This window comes from Terrapene carolina, unplaced genomic scaffold (genome assembly GCF_002925995.2).
Source record: "Terrapene carolina triunguis isolate 2854851 unplaced genomic scaffold, T_m_triunguis-2.0 Scaffold714, whole genome shotgun sequence".
In the NCBI taxonomy this organism is placed as follows: Eukaryota; Metazoa; Chordata; order Testudines; family Emydidae; genus Terrapene; species Terrapene triunguis.
This window is the reverse complement of record NW_020665065.1, coordinates 22,086,620-22,110,232: the sequence shown is the minus strand read 5'-3', so window position 1 is coordinate 22,110,232 and position 23,613 is coordinate 22,086,620. Positions and strand designations below refer to the sequence as shown.

Below are 23,613 nucleotides of genomic sequence, written 5' to 3'. Positions count from 1 at the left end.
TCCCACAATGCCCAACATTGACTGCTCTGGTCACAATTGTGAACTCCTGGGGCCATGGAGACTGGAAGCCCTGCTTTTAAAACTTTGAGAATTTTTGAAATGCCTTTTCCTGATTGTCCAGCTTGGTGAGCACATCTAGCAGCTCTCCATTGGTACATGCAACTGCCCAGCTGATCATGCTGGCTACATGTTCAAGATGCACTTCAGCCTAGAGTAAACAGGAGATATTGAATCTCCTAGGCCTGTGGGTAGAAGAGGCTGTGCAAGCACAGCTACAGACCAGCTGTAGAAACATGGACATCTTCGAGCGGACTTCATAGGGGATGCAGAATGGGTAGAAGAGGGATCGGTAGCAGTGCGTCGTGAAAGCAAAGGAACCATGGCAAGCATATCAGAAGGCCAGGGAGACCAAGTCAATTCAGTGCTGCGGGTTTTACAAAGAGCTGCATGTCATATTTGGTGAAGACCTGACCATCACCCTGCACACCACCGTGGATACCGAGAAGCCCGAGTCACATGTCCCTGGTGTGAACAGCAAGGATGAGGAGGAGGTGGAGCAGGAGGAGGAGCAGGATGGGGGACATTATACCAGGAGGTCCAGCTATGCTGTGAGCCAAGACCTGTTTGAGACTCCACTGCAGTTAAGTCAATCCTGGCAGTCGAGCACAGGCAAGCCTGATACAGGGGAAGGAACTCTGGGTAAATGTGTAAATTTACTTCCCATTACAGTGATGGTGCCCCAATTTAGCAGGACACAGCTACTAACTTATCATTCATTTACTCATACTACAAGAGGTAGCGGTCCACAAGAGAGGTAGAGTTATCTGCTTTTCAAGCAGATATACCCCCTGGTATTTCATTATACCCCCTGGTATAATGTCCCCCATCCTGCTCCACCTCTTCCTCATCCTGTAAAGTTGTGGGGGGGGGGGGGGGGGAGGGCATGCGGACCACTTTGTTTACATACACAGGGATGTAGTCCCTTGAGCTCTTCTGAGATATCTCGATGAAATTTTCATGGAGGTCCTCTGCAATCCTCTCCTGAAGGTTTCTAGGAATGGCAGCCTTATTTTTCCCTCCACATTAAGTCACTTTCCCACACCAGTTGGAGATAACATCAGCAGGCATCATTGCAGTCAACAGGCTAGTGGCATAAAGGCCTGGGCGGATTCGGGACACCAGCAGCAGCTATGCTTTCTGTCCCTCAAGAATGAGATATCAGCTAAAATCCCCACCCCCTGTGGAAAACGGTACCAGTATTCATTGCCATTGCCCTATACAGTTTCATGCAATTGAGCAATTCCCTCCTCATTTCCCTCATCCCTGGAGGGCCGTACTCACCATGGCTGGTGCTGTGCATGGTGCTGTGCACAAGCACTCCAAAGCAGAAGACTCAATCAGCATGTCTCGTTTAAAATTTTAGGAAAGCAAGAGAAGGGAGTTCTGTATCAACGTTTGCTTTCTGTTGTGACTATAACGACAATGGTACCTCTGGGTGTTTTATCTATGGCTGCTGCCCCTGGAGGGGTTCCCCCTTCACACCCATGGAATGCCTGAGCCAGTTAAGGAGGAAAAAGAAGAGGACTTAAGATAACATGTTCAGTGATATCCTGCAAGCCAGTGAGCAGAAGGCCTGGAGGATGAATATTGCAGACTGGGTGGAGAAGGAAAGAGCGACTAGGAGACAGACCCAAGAGTCCCAGTAGGAAAAGGATAGGGAGATGCACCAGCAGCAAACAGATGCTGCAAACTCTTCCAGACTTACAGGGTCAATAATCCTGGGATTGCCTCCCTTTACAGTCCATGGAGAACTCCCATATAGCACCTCCCTACATTCCACATAGAATCATAGAAGATTAGAGTTGGAAGAGACCTCAGGAGGTCATCTAGTGCAATCACCTGCTCAAAGCAGGACCAACCCCAACTAAATCATCCCACCCAGGGCTTTGTCAAGCTGGGCCTTAAAAACCTAAGGATAGAGATTCCACCACGTCCCTAGGGAACCCATTCCAGTGCTTCACCACCCTCCTAGTGAAACAGTGTTTCCCAATATCCAACCTAGACCTCCCCCACTGCAACTTGAGACCATGGCTTCTTGTTTTGTTAAGCACATAGCATCAGGTGCCACATCCCTACCCCCCATCACTCCACACTGGGGAACAATAAGGACAACTGCAGCTTCACATTCACTGACCTGAGAGAGCCACAGTTGATGTATGGGTATCTAAAATGGATATAAATGTTCCTTCACCATTTTTAAGCTTTGTTCCATAAATTTATTTAATTTTTCATGTATTTCCTTTTAACTTTCACAGAATTTTTGACTCAATAAAACTCTATTCTTTGGAAAATAATTCATCTTTATTCGTTCCCAACATATGCTGCAGAATGTCTGGCGGAAATGAAAGCACCCACTTACTTGTTATTGTACACTGTGACCCAACTCATAGGCTCAGTGACAGTGTCATAATCATAAATGCATAGCAAGCACCACAAAATGAATAGGTGCATTGTCAGTGTAATATTCACAGATCTGCATCAGGCCCTGCGCAATTCCTAACAGGCCCTCAAACTGCAGGACCAGGTAGAGCACAGTATGCCACAACGCATTACTGTGGTTCGCTGTTAAAGTGCTCTTTCAAAGTCTCTCTGAGCCATATAGCTCCACATTGAGCTCTTCAGATAGCTCTTGTATCTGGCTGTCCAAACACAGCAAACAGCTGTTCCACCTCCGCCCTCCACCCTGGTGGCAACTTTCCCCCCTTTGCTTCATAAACATTATGCAGGACACAGCAGGTGATTATAACCATTGGGATACATTTCTCACTGAGATTCAATCTTTTGAGTAAACAACAACAGACCCTCTTTCATCTACCAAAAGCACATTCACCTGTCATTCTGCACCTGCTGAACCAGTAGTTAAATCTTTCCTTGGTGCTGTCGTGGTGGCCAATGTACAGCTATATGAGACAGGGGAGTAAGAGTTAGGATCACTACTTGCATTTTAATATAATCAATGGTAATCCACTAGTCGGGAACAGAAGTCCCTGCTTATAGCTTTCTAAACAATCCTGTGTTCTTAAAGATGCATGTGTCATGCACCTTCATTGACCAGCCCACACTGATGTCGGTGAAGCCTCGCTAGTGATCCACCAACGCTTGCATAACCACAGAATAGTAGCCTTTTCTGTTGATGCACTCTGTGGCAGGGTGGTCAGGTGCGAAAATAGGGATATGCATGCCATCTGTTGCTCCATCACAGTTCAGGAAGCCCGCTGCTGCAAATCCATCCATTATGTCCTGCACATGCTGGAATTCAGTCCTGCATGGCAGGAGATGATTAATGGCCCTGCATACTTGCATGACAACAGGCCCCCACACTGGATTTTGCAACTCCAAGATGATTTCCCACTGACCAGCATTGCAAATTTCCACAGTATAATCACAACTCGCTTCTCCGCTGTCAGTGCAGCTCTCATTCTGGTGTTTCTGCGCTGGAGCGAGCCCAGCACACAGATCCAGGAGTGAATCTGAAAGTTCTGCTCATCATCCCAAGCCTGCATTATGATGCAATCCCACCAGTTAGTGCTCATTTCTCGGCCCCAGAATTGGCACTCCACCAATTGCAGCTGCTCCTTGAACAACAACATTGAATTGGTTCTCGCTATGTCCCACAGCAATCTGGCCTCCTCCAGGAGGACTCCTGGTGAGTACGTGCAGCTTCGATGCAAGGAGCCAAGTATGCACATGTACAACCAATGCACTAACTGCGTCAGCTTTATGTCGACGTAAATTACGTCGATAAAAGTTTGTCGTGTAGACATGTCCTTAGTAAGCGTAGTAAGCCTCTCCCCACACTCATGAAGGAGGCAGAACTTCTGCAGCACAGGGGAAGGATGCAGTGTACATCTCTGGGGGAGATGTAGTAACTATTGCTGGTGAATGTGCTCCCCATAGTAGTCCTGGATGTATTATGCCTACTTCTGGTCATAACTACAGCGACCTTCCTCTGGAGCAATACGCTCCCTTCTATACTTAATCTTGCTTTAAATTGTAAGAACTACTTAGAGCTCAGTTTGTGAAGTATTTTACGGAATTAAACGTTTGGAATTAAAAGTGCTACAGATATGTGGAGTATTACAGAATCTTTTGTATAGTTGGGGGTCTGTTATTGCTTACAATAAGTATTGGAATTTTTAGAATAAGAATTGTTAGAGGGAATGGGATTTTCCCAATTTGGGTCAGCTATAGTGAGCTAGCTATAACAATTTGCGGTGCTATGAGAGTCTTAGGACTAAGTCCCAGTATGGTTTCTTACTCCCTGGGTCAGCAGGGATTGAGAGTTCTATGCAGGAAACATATTCATCCAAAGGTGGTGCCTCACATCATTGAACTGGACTTCCTTTGGGAGTAATAAAGAAACACATAAGAACATAATATGGCCATATCGGGTCAGACCAAAGGTCCATCTAGCCCAGCGGCCTGTCTTCTGACAGTGGCCAATGCCGGCTGCTTCAGAGGGAATGAGCAGAGCAGGTAGTCATCAAGTGATCCATCCCCTATCCCACATTGCTAGTTTCCGTCAAACAGAGGCTAGCGACACCATCCCTGCCCATCCTGGCTAATAGCCATTGATGGACCTATCCTCCAGAAACTTATCTAGTTCTTTTTTGAACCCTATTATTCTCTTGGCCTTCACAACATGCTCTGGCAAGGAGTTCCACAGGGTGACTGTGCGTTGTGTGAAGAAATAGTTCCCTTTGTTTGCTTTAAACCTGCTGCCTATTAATTTCATTTGGTGACCCCTTGTTCTTGTGTTATGAGAAGGAGTAAATAACACTTCCTTGTTTACTTTCTCCACACCAGTCATGATTTTATAGACCTCTATCACATCCCCACTTAGTCGTCTCTTTTCCAGGCTGAAAAGTCCCAGTCTTATTAATCCCTTCACATATGGAAGCTGTCCCATACCCCTAATCATTTTTGTTGCCCTTTTCTGAACTTTTTCCAATTCCAATATATATTTTTTGAGCTGCAGCGACCACATCTGCATGCAGTATTCAAGATGTGGGCATACCATGGATTTATATAAAAGTAATATGATATTTTCTGTCTTATTATCTATCCCTTTCCTAATGATTCCCAACATTTGGTTAGCTTTTTTGACTGCCGATGCACATTCAGTGGATGTTTTCAAAGAACTATCCACAATGACTCCAAGATCTCTTTCTTGAATGGTAACAGCAAATTTAGACCCCAACATTTTATATATATAGTTGGGATTATTTTTTCCAATGTGTATTACTTCGCATTTATCAACACTGAATTTCATCTGCCATTTTATTGCCCAGTCACCCAGTTTTGAGAGATCCCATTGTAATTTTTCTCAGTTTGCTTTGGACTTAACTATTTTGAGTAGTTTAGTATCAGCTGCAAATTTTGCCACTTCATTATTTAACCATTTTCCCAGATCATTTATGAATATGTTGAACAGTATTGGTCACAGTACAGACCCCTGAGGAGACATCACTATTTACCTCTGTCCGTTCTGAAAACTAACCTTTTATTCCTACTCTTTGTTTCCTATCTTTTAACCAGTTACTGATCCATGAGAGGACCTCCCCTCTTATCCCATGACAGTTTAATTTGCCTAAAAGCCTTTGGTAAGGGACCTTGTCAAAGGCTTTCTGAAAATCTAGATATACTATATCCACCGGATCACCCTTGCCACATGCTTGTTGACCCCCTCAAAGAATTCTAGTAGATGAGAAATAATTTCCTTTTACAAAAACCATGTTGACTCTTCCCCAACATATGTTCATTGAAGAGCATCCCTTCTAAATCTTCTTTAGTCAGTGATGTTGACTGCGATGAGACAATGCCTTGAGGACACGAGATATAAAAAGCAGGAAAGGTGCAAAAGCACACGGGCAGTGATACCTGTACTTTGATGAGAGCTACATCTCTCGTGAATCTATGTCTTCAGCCACTTAACTTGGTGTGAAAAAATTACCCTTTTGGTTGAAATTTCTCATGTTTGTTATCAGCCCAAAGGTGTTTTTGAGAATTTGGTAAATATGGTATGGCCTTTCCTGAATAATTCAAACCTACAGAAAAGGTGCATTTTCACTTCATGAAATTTTTCAGAGGTTTTTTTTGATCAACAAAAATGGCTTCTTTTTAAAATTTAAAAAACTTGCTACTGGTTCTTAACCTTTTTGGGCTCAGGACTCATTTGTAAATGTTCATGGCCTGTTGTGATCCAGTAAATAGCCAGAGGGTGGAGGCCCTGGAGTGGTTTTGGTTGGGTCCTGTCCTCAGAGGATTATGTCCTGCCCAGCACTCATACCACAGTGGCAGCTCGTTCAGGTCCTGTGTTGTGGAGCTGGCTCGGCTTGGCTCTCTGCTCCGGGCATTGCAACCTCCAGGGTTGAGGCACCGCTCAGGTTTGGTCCTGCCCCTCTAACTGGCCAAATTTGTGAGAGTGGAGGTTGCCTTCATGAGGTTGCAATGCCACTCACTCAAATTTGGCCTACGTGGCCCATCATGATGGCTGGGCCAAATATGAGTGGTGCTGGGACCTCAGAGATTGCAGTGCCTGGAGCAGCCACCATACTGTATTATGCCTGGCATTGCCTCCCTTACTTATGTGCTTATGTTGGCGACAGCACTGCCTTCAGAGCTGGGCGGCCAGAGAAAAGAAAGGGCTGGAAAGCACTGAAGGCAGCACCAGCGCAGAAGGATGGCAATACCATGCCTTCTGCAGGGCTCTGCCCCCTACCGTTTTTTTCGTCATTTTTCCACACCTCCCTAAACTTTGCACCTTGGGCGGCTGCCCCACTCACCCTACCCTGGTTACAGCCCTGTTGCCACACAACTCTTTGAAACATTCTGGTGAACCAATTTTGGGTCCTGACTTGCGGGTTAAGAAACCCTCATCTAGACAACTCCTTATACCATGCTTTCAATAAATCTATTTAGGGGAAGACCTATTTTTAGATAACATGCAATTAGTAAAGCTGATTCCCTGTGCCTAGCAGGAGCTGATTCAATGCAGCAAAGTGACCTGACAGTATAAGATAATAACCTAAGTGCTACAATGCCTCTTTCCAGAATCCATTGTCCATGCAACTCATTAGCTGGGTCACACTTCCTGGTGAAGCAACATAATCAACAAAGCAGCATCAGTGTCTCTTACACAACAAGAAGTGAAATAATCACTAACAGTATCAGCATCTCTTTGTTTGTTCTATGGGAATACCATCACAAAATATACTTGTGTGCATATTGTGTCGTCCCCTGTCCCCCGCCCCCATTAGTTCCAAAGCTATTTAGCTGGTGTCTACAGTATTCCTGCAAAGCTATGAGCTAGAGGAAAAGATTCTACATGCAGAATGCTCTGAGGACCAGACCACCAGGTCCAGCAAAATGAGCAATAAGTTGGCCAGCCAAGGAGAGCTCCAGTAAGCAGGGAGAGACTGAGAGGCTGCAGCTGTTGCTTCTGACAGCTCAGAGAAATTGAAAACTTGGTCCTCTGACAGAGAGATGGTCAGGCTATGCCTCTGATCTATTCCCTAAACTGGAGCCAGCACTAAAAAGAGAATCAGCTTTTCTTCCCAACATTGATGTTAGCACGAAAGCACGGAGGCATCCCCTCCCTATGCTTCAGAGCTGTATGTTGCACATGTGGAAGAGAGCAGGTGAAGGTAAGGAAGTCATTTTTCAACAGTATAAAGAATACACCTCTAGCCATGGCAGTTCATTACAATACGGACTTCAAATACATGTCAGGGCTACCGGGATTTTTTGGTCTAACAAAAAGAACAGGAGTACTTGTGGCACCTTAGAGACTAACAAATTTATTTGGGCATAAGCTTTCGTGGGCTAAAACCCACTTCATCAGATGCATGCAGTGAAAAATACAGTAGGAAAATACACAGATACACAGAGAACATGAAAAAATGGTTCTTCTTCAAGTGATTGCTCATATCAATTCCAGTTAGGTGTATTTTCCACTGCATGCATCTGATGAAGTAGGTTTTAGCCCACGGAAGCTTATGCCCAAATAAATTTGTTCGTCTCTAAGGTGCCACAAGTACTCCTCGTTCTTTTTGCTGATACAGACTAACACGGCTACCACTCTGAAATTTGGTCTAGCAGTTCTCTTCTGGCCCTGATTTGAGGCTGAATGTAGCAAGCCCTGGACATCAGATCAATGTCATTTTCACTCCCTGGCAGTGGGTTATTCACATGAAATCGAGGTAGGGAGAATCAAGCGGGTAGAGCAATTGGAAGCTGGACAGCTGACTCTTTACTGGGGAAATCAAGAGAGGAGAGCTGTGAGAAGGGTCCGTTTAGGATATTTATTCTTTTTCGTTGGTTAACAAAGTGTAATTTTAAGGTTGAGAATATATGCACATAGGAGTCGGGAAATTCTTATATAAAGATTCCCACAGGAAAGTTAACTTGGTCACACTGCAAGGATATATTAAAGCACATAGTTGACAACACAAATTAATTCAGTATAAATGTGCCATATGGACTTTTCTCTCCTTTATAGTGCTTCAGTGGAATAGTCACATTTTTATATTAAAAATACAAGATTCTCCTGTATGGAGTAGAATCATAGAGTTAGAAGGGACTGCAAGGGTCATATAGTCTAACCCCCTGCCAAGATAAAGGATTTGTTATGTCTAAACCATCCAAGACAGGTAGCTATCCAGCCTCCTTTTGAAAGCCTCCAGCGAAGGAGCTTCCAAAATGCCCTAGGCAGTCTGTTCCAATCTCCTACTGTTCTTACAGTTAAGAAGTTTAATCTAAATCTGTTATGCTGTAGTTAGCACCCATTACCTCTTGTCCTGCACTCTGTGGCAAGATAGAACAATTTTTCTCCATCTTTTTTATGGCAGCCTTTCAAGTATTTGAAGACCACTATCATGTCCCCCCTTAATCTCTTTTTTTCCAAATTAAACAAACCCAGTTCCTTCAGCCGTTGCTCATATGGCTTACATTCCATCCCTTTGATCATCTCTGTCACTCACCTCTGGATCCTTTCCAGTTTCTACACATCCTTTCTATGCACTGGTGACCAAAACTGGACACAGTACTCCAGCTGAGGCCTAACCAGCACCGAGTAGAGCAGTATTATCACCACCCATGGCTTGCAAGCAATGCCTCTGTTAATGCATCTGTGACACTCTATACCTTGGAGGAGCGCCATTTTCATCATTTATATAAAATTGTGATATTTCAAATAAAGCATGACATGTGAGGTATCATGGGAAAGGTTATGATCTCCTAAATGCCATTGTTCTATCTAAATATGTATATCATTGTTGTGTATGAAATTATGAGATTGTGCTGTATGGCTGTCACTAAAATATTCCGTGAGCTGGGGAACTGCCCAGATATTAGATCCCCAGAGACAAGAATGAGGAAGCTAACCAATGCGTGGGCAGGTGTCGAACAACCATCCACGGCCATTTTCCAGCAAGGGAGTTACAATTCAGTGACTCACTTGCACAAGGCCAAACCAGGGGAATTGCTCAGGCTTGCCTGGTGACTCAGCAATGCCCACCAGATACGCCTGGACTTATGTTCTCCAAGCACAAGGAATAAGGGCATAAAACAGAACACAGTGGCCCCATGCTTCGCCTTTTCTCTCCCCTCTCCTCCCCCCCCCTTCATTGCAAGCAACAATGAAGACTGAAACTCCAACAGAGGAGACTGGCCCAGGTTTCAAGGGTGAAACCTGAGCATTATGAACTGTAACATCTGAGAAACGGCTAAGAAAACTGCTTGATCGACAGACTGCCTAGTGTCTTACAGATTTAAGATTTAGATTGTTTGTTTATTTTGTTTTCTTTGATAACTAACTCTGACTTTTTGCCTATCCCTTATAATCACTTAAATCACTTTTTGTAATCTATACACTTATTTTAATGTTTATCCTTACCAGTGAGTTTGACTGAAATGCTTGGTAAATCTGCTCAGGTTACAAAGGCTGGTGTATGTCCACTTTCTATTGATGAAGTGGTGAACCAATTAATAAACTTGCATTGCTCAAGAAAGGGTTTTGAGCAGTGGAAGACGGTATATTCCTAAAGTACAAGGCTGGGAGCTGGGGAGATTTGGCTGGTGCCTTTCTCTCTGTGATTCATGAGTGGCTTGGGGATCATTCATGCAATCTAGGTGAGTGTGGGGCTCCACATGTGGTTGCACTGAGTAGTAACAGCACCTAGAGGGGTTTGCTGCTTGCCACCAGTAAGGCATTGAGACAGACTACCCAGAATAGTGAGAAAAGGAGGCACTGCAGTCCCACAGTCCCAGGTTGCACCCGAGGATCCCGTCATAGCATCCTAAAATTGCATTTGCTTTATTTGCAACAGCATGCCATTGCTCACTCATGTGATCCACCACAACTCCCAGATCCTTCTCAGCAGTGCTGCTGCCAAGCCAGTTATCCCCCATTCTGTATTCGTGCATTTGATTTTTCTTCCCTAAGTGTAGCACCTTACATTTGTCTTTGTTGAGTTTAATTTTGTTGTCTAAAACTAAGGCCTTACCAAATTCACAGTCCATTTTGGTCAATTTCATGGTCATAGGATTTTAAAAATGGTAAATTTCATGATTTCAGATATTCAAATCTGAAATTTCATGGTGTTGAAACTGTAGGTGTCCTAACCCAAAAGGGGATCGTGTGTGTGTATGGGGGGAATGTCACAATGTTATTGTAGGGGGGGTCTTGGTATTGCCACCCTTACTTCTGCACTGCTGCTGGCGGCGGCGCTGCCTTCAGAGCTGGGCTGGTGGAGAGCAGCAGCTGCTGGCTGGAAGCCCAGCTCTGAAGGCAGTTCCACTACCAGCAGCAGCGCAGAAGTAAGGATGGCATGGTATGGTATGGCCTTACTTCTGCACTGCTGCTGGTGGGGTGCTGCCTTCAGAGCTGGGCACCTGGCTAAGAGCCGCCACCCTCTGGCCACCCAGCGCTGAAGACACTGCAGAAGTAAGGGTGGCAATACTGTGACCCCCCTACAATAACCTTCCAACCCTCCACCCCCACAACTCCCTTTTGGGTCAGGACCCCCAGTTTGAGAAACGCTGGTCTCCCCTCTGAAATCTGTATAGTACAGGGTAGAAGTACACAAAAGACCAGATTTCATGGTCTGTGATGCATTTTTCATGGCCAAGAATTTGGTAGGGCCCTATCTATAACCCAATTCTCCAACCCCCGCCCCCCCAGCTTTGTGCATCTGCAATTTGATCAGTATGCTCTCTATTCCTACATCCAGGTCATTAATAAAGATGTTAAACAATACCAAATCCAGAACAGATCCCTGTGGAACCTCCCTCCAATCTGACATCATTTCATGAATAGTTACTCTTTGTTTGTGGTTGTTTAACCAATTATATATCCACTTAATGGAAGTTCTGCCAAGCCTGCATTTCTCCAGTTTATTTATCAGAATGTCATGTGGGACTGTGTCAAAAGCCTTGCTGAAGTCCAAGTATATTATGTCCACCGCATTCCCCCATCCACCAAACCAGTTACTCTGTCAAAGAAGGAAATCAAGCTGTTTTGACATGATTTGTTCTTGGTAAATTCCATATTAGCTGCTAGAGCTTACCCCTTAATCCTCCAGGTATTCACAAATTGAATGTTTTCTACATTCTTCTATTAGCTTTCCAGATATCAAAGTCAGGCTGACTGGTCTATAGTTCCCCAGCTCCTCCTTTCCCCACTTTTTAAAGATGGACACTATGTTAGCCCTTCTCCAGTCTTCCGGGACCTCTCCTGTCATGCATGAGTTTGCAAATATTGTTACCAGTGGCACAGAGATTTCTTCAGCTAATCCCTTCAGTACCATCGGGTGAATAGCATCAGGCCCCGCTGATTTGAATTCATTCAAATTGGTCAGAAGATCTCTGACGTATCCTTTACTTATCCCGATCTGCATCCCTTCCTCTATATTGTCTATGGTAAATTCACTAGTCATCCAGTCACATGTTATTCTTTGTGAAAAGACTGACGCAAAGTTGGCATTGAGCAGGTCTGCCTTCCTATCGTCTTCCACTATCAGCTCACCTTCTACACTAAGCAGCGGACCCACCCTGTCCTTGATCTTTCTTTTAGAAACAAAGCAGTTACTGTAACAATGCTTAAAAACAGCTCCTGACAATGCCATGGAAAAGCTGGTTAGGAAGTCTGTAACAGCAACTCTTCTCTGAATATGGGCTTGTCAAAAAATTACCAAAAACTGGCTAATAATAACCCTTAAATGGCCTATTTATGAAAGGAACATTTAGATATCTGAGGTGATGATGCACCTAGTGTGAATGGAAAATACAGAAAGTGGCTATAGCAAACAGCAAAGTTCAGCAGATATTAATGACAAAAGGCTGACATTACCAGAGCTCATCATCTTACTACCTGAGGAGGGGTAGGTGTGGGGGTGGGTCTCACAGTGGGAGGCGTAGGGTTCCTGCTGCCTCCTCCAGACATTATTTCTTCCGTTATATCTTTGCCCCCCTGGTTTGGATCCCGGATTCGGATCTACAGAATTGAATAGAGAAATATTTCAAATGGGTATTCCCAGTAGACACCATGCTAGGGAGTATACAGAGAAGGAAAGCATGCACAAGTCATATATTTCCCATTACACTAAATATTAAATACAGTGTAGTCTCTGTCAGTCTATGTCACACAAATCAGACCTATAATTGCAAACTGACATGGCTCTGATTTAAGATGGCATTCTGTGGGCACAAAGAAATGAAGCTTATCTGAATAACTATCAACAAGATGATAAGGCACTCATCAATCATCACAATCAGGTCTAAATGTGAGCATCTCTTCAAAATCTTTCCCAAATCCAAAGGAATAGTGGAACAATTAAGAAAAGAAATCAGTCCATGATGGTGCATGACCCTTTAACTAAGGATATAGTTATTCCTACTCTGGATTAAATTTACCAGACACTTACTAGCCATAGGACTAAACATGCTAGCCATGTTGATACAAAAGAAAAAGGCAAAGGTCCATGGGAACACTCTGATAAGAAACCTCGTAACCCCTAATGTCCTTATATGGTCCTTATCACTACAGTATCTGAACACCTCATAACCTTTAATGGATTTATCCTCACAACACCTCTGTGAAGGAGGAAGTGTATTATTCTTATTTTACAGATGGGCAACTGAGGCACAGAGAGGCTAAGTGAATTGCCCAAGGCCACAAAAAATATGTGGCAGGACTGGGAATCCTTTTTTACTTCTTAGCAACTTGTCAATAAAATCAATCTGAACTCTATGCCAGATCCTGAGACTCCGTTGGTGCATCATGGGTTCCCACTAAAATGAATAGCACCAAGGTGGTAGCTAAGAAGTTTTTTAATGAGGTGGCGTGTAGATATGGTACCCCTGAAATAATAGATTCCGATAACGGGGCGGGGGGAGGCTTTGTGGGAGAGGTTTATACATCAGTGTTACAAGCTTTAGGAATCAAGCAAAAATTTCATATATCATACCGACCCCAATCCTCAGGTCAGGTGGAGCGCATGAACCGCACCATTAAGGAAGCGCTGCGGAAGGTAGTAAACCACACCGGAAAAGCTTGGCCAGACAAGCTGCCTTTAATTCTGGCAGCTATTAATTCTGGCAGCTATCCGCAGCAGCAACAGAGTAAAAACCAAAATCCAGCCTTTTCAAATCCTACATTAATTCTCATAGTACAATTATAAAATCCTGCTCCTACAGCATTGCCAGCAGATCGAGGGAAGTGATTATTCCTCTCTATTCGGCACTGGTGAGGCCACATCTGGAGTATTGTGTCCAGTTTTGGGCCCCCCACTACAGAAAGGATGTGGACAAATTGGAGAGAATCCAGCGGAGGGCAACGAAAATGATTAGGGGGCTGGGGCACATGAACTATGAGGAGAGGAACTGGGCTTGTCTGCAGAAGAGTGAGGGGGGATTTGATAGCAGCCTTCAACTACCTGAAGGGGGGTTCCAAAGAGGATGGAGCTAGGCTATTCTCAGTGGTAGCAGATGACAGAACAAGGAGCAATGGTCTCAAGTTGCAGTTGGGGAGGTCTAGATTAGATATTAGGAAAAATTATTTCACTAGGAGGGTGGTGAAGCACTGGAATGGGTTATCTAGGGAGGTGGCGGAATTTCCATCCTTAGAGGTTTTTAAGGCCTGGCTTGACAAAGCCCTGGCTGGGATGATTTAGTTGGTGTTGGTCCTGCTTTGAGCAGGGGGTTGGACTAGATGACCTCCTGAGGTCTCTTCCAACCCTAATCTTCTATGATTCTTCTACATGTTCCCTCCCTATATCCCCCTATGAGAGGATGAGAAAGCAAACAAGTGGTGAAGTCACATGGTTTAATGCACTATCAGAAGGTGCTCAGATACTTTGATGAGCATTCTGAGAACCTATATAGAATGTAATAGGCTAATGGTGTCCAGAAGAACTTTTTGACTTTGCACTATGAGCTTTAGTATTGTGTTAGATTTTACTTCATTCTCAGGTTTAAAGAGTATACTGAATACAAATATGCTTGTCAGGATCACTGCACCAGATACGTTTTCTAATCTTTTTATTTTTACGGTCTGAGAAAATGGAAAACACCTCCCTTGTCATACTTTTCTCTGCATTCTTTTATTGACTCTACAGCAACCAGGAGGTGATAATCTGCACATTTTTTTCCAGACAAGGAATCAGTAGCAGAAAAAATACATTTTCCTTGTATAGATGCTTGTAGAATTACTGGATCATATCTCATGTTCAACCAGTCATCTTGCATTTATATCATTGTTGATTCTTTTAGTTCTTCCTTCAATTTTTCCTTTGTTTCTTCAATTGCAGCATTTAGTAGTGTAAGCCTGTGAGTTTAATTCTGTCTAGAAGAATATATCTAGGGAGAAGGGCTTTAATCATTTTTTAAAACTTCTCATTTTCTGCTACAGTAGAACCTCAGAGTCATGAACACCTCAGGAATGGAGTTTGTTCGTAACTCTGAAATGTTTGTAACTCTGAACAAAATGTTATGATTGTTCTTTCAAAAGTTTACAACTGAATGTTGACTTAATACAGCTTTGAAATTTTACTATCCTGCTTTTAACCGTCTTAGTGCAAATGAAACAAGCACAGAAACAGTTTCCTTATGTTGTCTTTTTTTAAAAAAATGATCCCTTTGTTTTTTTTTAGCAGTTTATGCTGTACAGTATTTGCTTGTGCGTGTATGCACGTGCATGTCTGTCTGCTTACTTCTGGTTCCAAATGAGGTGTGTGGTTGACTGGTCAGTTCGCAACTCTGATGCTCGTGACTCTGAGATTCTACTGTATATTGAATATAATTTTATTAGCATACAAGACTGCAACTTTCTTATCAAGTTTAAGTCTTTGCATTCGAATTGGTTTTTATGGCGTAACTACTGATTTATCTATGATATTTTTTGGATGTTAAAAATGAACAGACTGTTCATAAATGAAGCTGATGGTGAACAGTGGCTTGAAGGCCTGGAAAAGGGACTTAGTATCACAGCTATGTGTTGATGACAAGGGTACAAAAACTGTCTTGCTTGCAGTACCACCCAGTTAAATGTTCTGCTTTTCCATTTCAATAGACAAAGTTTCATCCAATGTCACAGTTGATCTTAAGAAATCAAAAGAAACAGATATCCTGTACTTTGAGATGTAGGAAATCCTTCCTATCTTGCTAACAACTCTCAACAATGTTTATATTTTCCTTTAAGAGAATTCTGTCTTCATTACTTCAGTTGTCCCCTACCATTTCTTCAATTTTAGACATGTTGAGCTAGACAAATTGATACCATGTTTGGTAATCAATAAGCATTAATTTCTCAATTGAAGTATCAATAAGCAGCTTTCACATTTACTACAGTTAGAATAAGAAGCCACCACCCAGTAAATTCAATACTGTGAAGACTGAAAAATAAGATGAGCTAGCCAGCTTTATACACAACTGTTACTGGATGCCCTGCCCATTATCAGAAGTTCTAGACTAAGGGTACGTCTATACTTACTTCTTGGTCCGGATGTAAGCGATCGATCTTCTGGGATCGATCCCGGAAGTGCTTGCCGTCGACGCCGATACTCCAGCTCGGCGAGAGGAGTACGCAGCATCGACGGGGGAGCCTGCCTGCAGCGTCTAGACCCGCGGTAAGTTCGGACTAAGGTACTTCGAATTCAGCTACGTTATTAACGTAGCTGAATTTGCGTACCTTAGTCCGAAGTGGGGGGTTAGTGTGGACCAGGCCTAACAAGGAGCTAAAAGGAAGGGGAAAAAACCTACAAAAGGGTGAGGGAGTAACAATCTGAGTTTAATATTGAATTTTATATCAGTGTGTCCCCTTCAATGTCCCAGCCTTGCTATATCAGACTTAGGAGATCCATAAAGAAAGTACCAGAAGAGTAGGTTCTTACTGTTTTTTTCTCTCTTTTAGCTGGTGGAGGCTGCTGCTGCTGCTGCTGTGTAGGCACTATGATGGGTGCTGACTGATACACTGGCTGACTTGGGTAGAACGGTGTTCCTAGGAAATCACAACAAGATAGAAACACATATTCAGTTCATTTGTAAATGAAGTAAAGTGAAGAGCAGCAAGTGAGTGACAGCCCTCTGATCCTCCCTCCCAGTTTCAATCTCCATTTTCTAAGTAGCCTATGTGCAGTTTCTTCCGCACTTCTATCAAATCAGAATATGACATCACAACATAACAATTGGAGAGAGTCACTATTCCACTTTTTTCATGTGACTGGGGAAATGGCCACATTCATCAACTTTCTAGAGCAACAGAGATTATGCTCCAATACTTCTGTTAGTCTTAAAGGTGCCACAGGACTCTCTGTTGCTTTTTACAGATCCAGACTAACACGGCTACCCCTCTGATACTTGACAACTTTCTAGAGGCACTGAAAATACTACTGAAATCAGCCAACACTAACAGAAAGGAAAATCTGCCCTTCCTTGCATTTTATTGAGCTGCGAGACCTGTGAGGATTATTTCAAGCACTGAAAAAAATCTACATAGAATTAAAGAAACAAGACTGGACTCTTATCCAGTGTAGAGAAAGCCATAACCAAACTATTCCCTGGAAGTTGCAGTTAGTCTACACTGGACTTTCGTCGGCTTGTCTGATATTTGGATCATGGCTGGTTAGCAGCTACACATAGTACAAGTTTCTCAGGCCAGTAGCAGTTACATGTGTCACACAGCTGGACCAAAAGGCAACAGCACAGTTGCGTAAAAGCAGCTATGTATCCTGTCCTCTTGTGATAAAGAAGGCTTTCAAATTTAAACTATATGCTATCTGATATTAACAGCCACAATTAAACAAGTTCAAGTTCAGCTTCTTTGACTCCAAATAGTCTGATCAGCCCCTAGCACCATGCTTACTCTTTCAGTGAGGAGATAAATAGTATCCCAGGCCTACCTACACATCTAGGAAACAACAGCAGGAGATAAATGCATGATACAGACAAATCTCAATTCACCTATTGTATGCGCTGGCATCCTCTTCCTTGGCTAGACCTTCTCTGCCTGCCTGGAATTAAACAGCACTAACTGTGTTATAGACGGCTGCACTGCAGATTATCATCTCTGGCCTACCAGCTCAGCACACTGAAGCTCAGCAGACAAGGCAGCGTTAGAATAGACTGGGACTGAAAGACTACAGCCCATGTGGCAAGAAATCACACCAGTTCAAAGAACACAAAAGAAACCAGGACAACAACTTTTTCAAACTACAAAATAAAGAAAGGAAAATGCTGTCAGGAGAGTGGGAAGGGATTCAAAAGCCAGACAAGAGAATCAACAGAAAAACAAAAACTTAAAGCTACACCATGTATTCTCCAAGTTACTGTATCAGAATTAGAGAGCCATTGCCACATTTATTTTCTTTATTTCTCCTGCAGTGATGATTTCAGAAATATAAACTGAAATTGTCTCCCTTATGATCAGCCCTTTCCTACTGCTCAATTCATTCAAAGATAACACAATCCAGGGTTGGTGACATCACTGTAAACTTTTGGGATAAGTGTACTATTATAAATGTAAGTCACTATCACAATATCATGAGATCAAACTAGCTAGAGACATAAAGGGTAACCAGAAAACATTCTACAAATACATTAAAAGCAAGAGGAAGACCAAGGACAGGATAGGCCCGTTACTCAATGAGAGGGGAAAAACAATAACAAAAAATGTGGAAATGGCAGAGGGGCTTAATGACTTCTTTGTTTCAGTTTTCACTAAGAAGGTTGGCGGTGATTTGACATCTAACACAGTGAACACTAGTGAAAATGAGGTAGGATCAGAAGAGGCTAAAAATAGGGAAAGAACAAGCTTAAAAATTACTTAGACAAATTAGATGTCTTCAAGTCACCAAGGCCTGAAGAAATGCATCCTAGAATACTCAAGAAGCTAACTGAGGAGATATCTGAGCCATTAGCGATTATCTTTGAAAAGTCATGGAAGACGGGAGAGATTCCAGAAGACTGGAAAAGGGCAAATATAGTGCCAATCTATAAAAAGGGAAATAAGGACAACCCGGGGAATTACAGACCAGTCACCTTAACTTCTGTACCCGGAAAGATAATGGAGCAAATAATTAAGCAATCAATTTGCAAATACCTAGAAGATAATAAGGTGATAAGTAACAGTCAGCATGGATTTGTCAAGAACAAATCATGTCAAATCAACCTGATAGCTTTCTTTGACAGGGTAACAAGTCTTGTAGATAAGGGGAAAGCAGTAGATGTTGTATATCTTGACTTTAGTAAAGTTTTTGACACTGTCTTGCGTGACCTTCTCATAAACAAACTAGGCAAATGCAACCTAGATAGAGCTACTATAAGGTAGGTGCAAAACTGGTTAGAAAACCGTTCCCAGTCATGCTGGAAGGACATGATGAGTGGGGTCCTGCAGGGATCAGTTCTGGGTCCAGTTCTGTTCAATATCTTCATCAATTATTTAGATAATGGCATACAGAGTACACTTATAAAGTTTGTGGATGATACCAAGCTGGGAGGGGTCACAAGTGCTTTGGGGGATAGGATTAAAATTCAAAATGTCTGGACAAGCTGGAGAAATGGTCTGAAGTAAATAGGATGAAATTCAATAAGGACAAATACAAAGTACTTCATCTAGGAAGGAACAATCAGTTGCACACATAGAAAATGGGAAATGACTGCCTAGGAAGGAATATTGCAGAAAGGGATCTGGGGGCCATAATGGACCCCAAGGTAAATATCAGTAAACAATGTAACGCTCTTGCAAAAAAAGCGAACATCATTCTGGGATGTATTAGGAGGAGTGTTGTACGCAAGACACGAGAAGTAATTCTTCCGCTCTACTCTGCACTGATTAGGCCTCAACTGGAGTATTGTGTCTAGTTATGGGCGCCACATTTTAGGGAGGATGTGGATAAATTACAGTAAGTCCAGAGAAGAGCAACAAAAATGATTAACGGTCTAGAAAACATGAGCTATGAGGGAAGATTGAAAAAATTGGGTTTGTTTAGTCTGGAAAAGAGAAGACTGAGGGGGGACATGATAACTTTTTTTAAGTACGTAAAAGGTTGTTACAAGGAGGAGGGAGAAAAATTGTTTTTCTTAACCTCTGAGGATAGGATAAGAAGCAATGGGCTTAAATTGCAGCAAGGGAGGTTTAGATTGGACATTAGGAAAATCTTCCTAACTGTCAGAGTTGTTAAGGACTGGAATAAATTGCCTAGGAACGCTGTGGAATTTCCATCATTGGAGATTTTTAAGAGCAGGTTAGACAAACACCTGCCAGGGATGCTCTAGATAATACTTAGTCCTGCCATGAGTGCGGGCAGGGCCGGCTCTAGGCACCAGCAAAGCAAGCAGTTGCTTGGGGTGGCAAATTTGCAGGGGCGCAAGAATCCAACATAGGAGCTGAGAACCAACCGGGGTCCCTGGGAGCTGTAGTTCCTTGGTTAGCTCCCCGCCGAAAGAGCCAGCCTTGGAGCAGGGAAAGAACTACATTTCCCAGCATTCCCTTGGCCGCAATTAACAGGAAAGGGAGGGGGAAGGAGTGTGGAACTGAAACCTCATGCTGCAGCTTGCTGTGAGTGGTAGGGACAGAGCCAGCTCTAGGTTTTTTGCTGCCCCCCACCCCAGCCCTTGGTTCCCCCTGCACCCCCGTGTTGTCCCAGCCCTGGACTGTCCCCCACCAACATCCCCTGCTGCCCCAGCTCTGGCCCCCACCTGCACTCCCCTGCTGCCCCAGCCCTGGGCTCTACCCCCATCCGCACCTCCTGCTGCCCCAGCTCTGGCCCCCATCCACATCTCCTGCCGCCCCACCCCTGGGCTCTTCCCCCCCCCACACCCGCACCCTCTGCTGCCCCAGCTCTGTCCCCCACCTGCACCTCCTGCCGCCCCAGCCCTGGGTTCTCCCCCAAAGAAAGAATTGGGTGGACTAAATGGACAGTGCCCCTCTCTATCTGAAGCCTAGCAAGGGAGGTACGTGGATCCCATTAGAATTTAAAATGAAAAGTAAGGGAGGGGAGGCTCTGGACCTGGGCAGCTTTAGATACAATACCAGGCATGTAGGAGGATTTCCACTTCTGAGCCATGGAAGCAGAAATTGACTTTTCCTTTCCAGATTTAGCTAATATTCAGAAAGGGAATCTAGCACCTGCCTTCCAGATTTGAACAACCTCAAAATTCAGGAGTGCTCAAGCGCAATTTGGGCAGCTGTTACTTCATTTCTCCCAAATTAAATATACTGATCCACTGTAACTTGCTGTAGAAAAAGTAGAATAAATTGAGCAAGAAATGCTTCCCAGTGGTTATTAGGACTGGAATTGCTATTTTCAACAGCCATTGCTTTTTTTTTAGTTTTAGTTTTATTTGTTTAAAAGGAAGACAGTGATATTCCATTGGCAAATTCCCCATAGAAACAAAGAATGGAACAAAAGAATAATAAAGGCACCTCAACTTTTCCTCATTTATGTAGGACAGTCTTATAATATGCATCCAGATATCCTTCAATCACAGAAGCTGAAAATTGTTCCACTTTACTGCAGTTCTGTAACCATATGGGAACCAATCCTGTCTGTGTTCTGTGCACATCCAAAATTCCTGCTGAATGACCCGCCCTGGGAGCGAGTTACCAGTGACCCAGGGCTGGGGCGGCAGGAGGGTGCAGTTGCGGGGGGGGAGGAGGGAGAGAGACTAGGGCTGGGGGCGGGGAGCTAAAATTTTTTTTGCTTGGGGCAGCAAAAAAATCTAGAGCCGGCCCTGAGTGCGGGGGACTGTTCTAGATGACCTCTCAAGGTCCCTTCCAGTTCTATGATTCTATGATTAACTGTTGCTGAATAAACAAAAAAAAGTCCAGACCTTGGTTCATGACAAGTAAATGATAACTGAAGTGAGAACTTATTTTCATTTAGAGTTTATTTCCTTTAAAGTGAGTCAGCATTTGTTAAAACTACACTATTTTGGGATCCTAAGCAATTTTAATAATTAGTATAACAACCAAACTTTCTACATTTTCAAATACATTGATTTCAATTACAACACAGAATACAAAGTGTACGGTGCTCACTTTATTTTTGATTACAAATATTTGCACTGTAAAAAACAAAAGAAATAGTATTTTTCTTAATACACCTAATACAAGTACTGTAGTGCAATCTTTTTATCATAAAAGTTGAACTTACAAATACAGAATTATGTACCAAAAAAACTGCATTCAAAAATAAAACAATGTAAAACTTTAGAGCCTACAAGTCCAATCAGTCCTCCTTCTTGTTCAGCCAATCGCTCAGACAAACAAGTTTGTTTATATTTGCAGAAGATAATGCTATCTGCTTCTTGTTTACAATGTCACCTGAAAGTGAGAACAGGCGTTTGCATGACACTGTTGTAACCGACGTTGCAAGATGTTTACATGCCAGATGCGCTAAAGATTGATATGTCGCTTGATGCTTCAAGCACCATTCCAGAGGACATGCATCCATGCTGATGACGGGCTCTGTTCGATAACGATCCACAGCAGTGCGGACCAACACATATCCATTTTCATCATCTGAGTCAGATGCTACCAGTAGAAGGTTGATTTTCTTTTTTGGTGGTTTGAGTTCTGTAGTTTCTGCATCAGAGTTTTGCATTAAGACTTCTGAAAGCATGCTCCATACCTCATCCCTCTCATATTTTGGAAGTCACTTCAGATTCTTAAATCTTGGGTTGAATGCTGTAGCTATCTTTAGAAATTTCACATGGGTATCTTCTTTGCATTTTGTCAAATTTGCAGTGAAAGTGTTCTTAAAATGAACAACATGTGCTGGGTCATCATCCGATACTGCTATAACATGAAATATATGGTAGAATGCGGGTAAAACAGAGCAGGAGACATACAATTCTCCCCCGAAGAGTTCAGCCACAAATGTAATTAATGCATTATTTTTTAACGAGCGTCATCAGCATGGAAGCATGTCTTCTGGAACGATGGCCTAAGCATGAAGAGGCATATGAATCTTTAGTGCATCTGGCATGTAAATATTTTGCAACGCCAGCTAAAACAGTGCCATGTGAACGCCTGTTCTCACGTTCAGGTGACATTGTAAATAAGAAGTGGGCAGCATTATCTCCCATAAATGTAAACAAACTTGTTTCTCTTAGCGATTGGCTGAACAAGAATTAGGACTGAGGGGACTTGTAGGCTCTAAAGTTTTACATGGTTTTGTTTCTGAGTGCAGTTATGTAACAAAAAAAAATCTACATTTGTAGATTGCACTTTCGTGATAAAGAGATTGCACTACAGTGCTTGTCTGAGGTGAACTGAAAAATACTATTTCTTTTATCATTTTTACAGTGCAAATATTTGTAATAAAAATAACAAAGTGAGCATTGTACACTTTGTATTCTCTGTTGTAATTGAAACCAATATATTTGAAAATGTAGAAAAACATCCCAAAATATTTAATACATTTCAATTAGTATTCTATTATTTAACAGTGTGATTAATTGTGATTAATTTTTTTAATCGCAATCAATTTTTGAGTTAATTGTGTGAGTTAACTGCGATTAATCGACAGCCTTAATAATAAATAATAATAATAATAATAATGATTAGACAGTGAATAACAAACAGCCAATACTCTTGTTCACACATGAATACTCCTTTTTGCACATGATTAAGAATATTTGTATGAACTACAGCTATTCTGCTAACATTCATGCAAACAAAAATTGTGTGCATGTATGATCACAGAGTGATTAATCAGAAGCACAACAAGCTCAAATTTAGCAGCTGTTTCGAATTCAAACGAATTATTTTGGCTTTACAATATTAAACCAGCTGTAGAAAAATAACAAACCCAGAAACATCTCCCCACCCCAAATATCCAGCAACACCTTCCTTCCCCAAACCATGCACAATCCTCCACCCTGCTTACCGTAGGCATTGGGGAATTCTCCAGGACCCGGGCCTGGATAAAATGGGCCTGGCCCTGGTGGCTGAACAGGATACTGCTGTGGAGGCCCAACATAAGGAGGGCCACTATGACGATACTGGGAGAGAAAAATTACAAGGAATTTACAAATAATTGTCATATGATATGG

At 42.8% G+C, this 23,613-nt stretch overlaps 1 protein-coding gene across 2 annotated transcripts in view; it reads right to left on the bottom strand.

Annotated features, from left to right (window-relative positions):
- EIF4G3 (eukaryotic translation initiation factor 4 gamma 3) overlaps nucleotides 1–23,613 on the bottom strand; it is a 399,442-nt gene that overhangs the window by 158,002 nt on the left and 217,827 nt on the right. For both annotated transcript variants that reach the window (XM_026659916.2, XM_026659925.2), the window contains exons 9-11: nucleotides 23,448–23,562; nucleotides 16,449–16,555; nucleotides 12,431–12,553 (exon numbers count right to left, since the gene is read on the bottom strand). In XM_026659916.2, coding sequence (XP_026515701.1) covers nucleotides 12,431–12,553; nucleotides 16,449–16,555; nucleotides 23,448–23,562 — 345 coding nt within the window. The remainder of the gene's footprint in view (nucleotides 1–12,430; nucleotides 12,554–16,448; nucleotides 16,556–23,447; nucleotides 23,563–23,613) is intronic.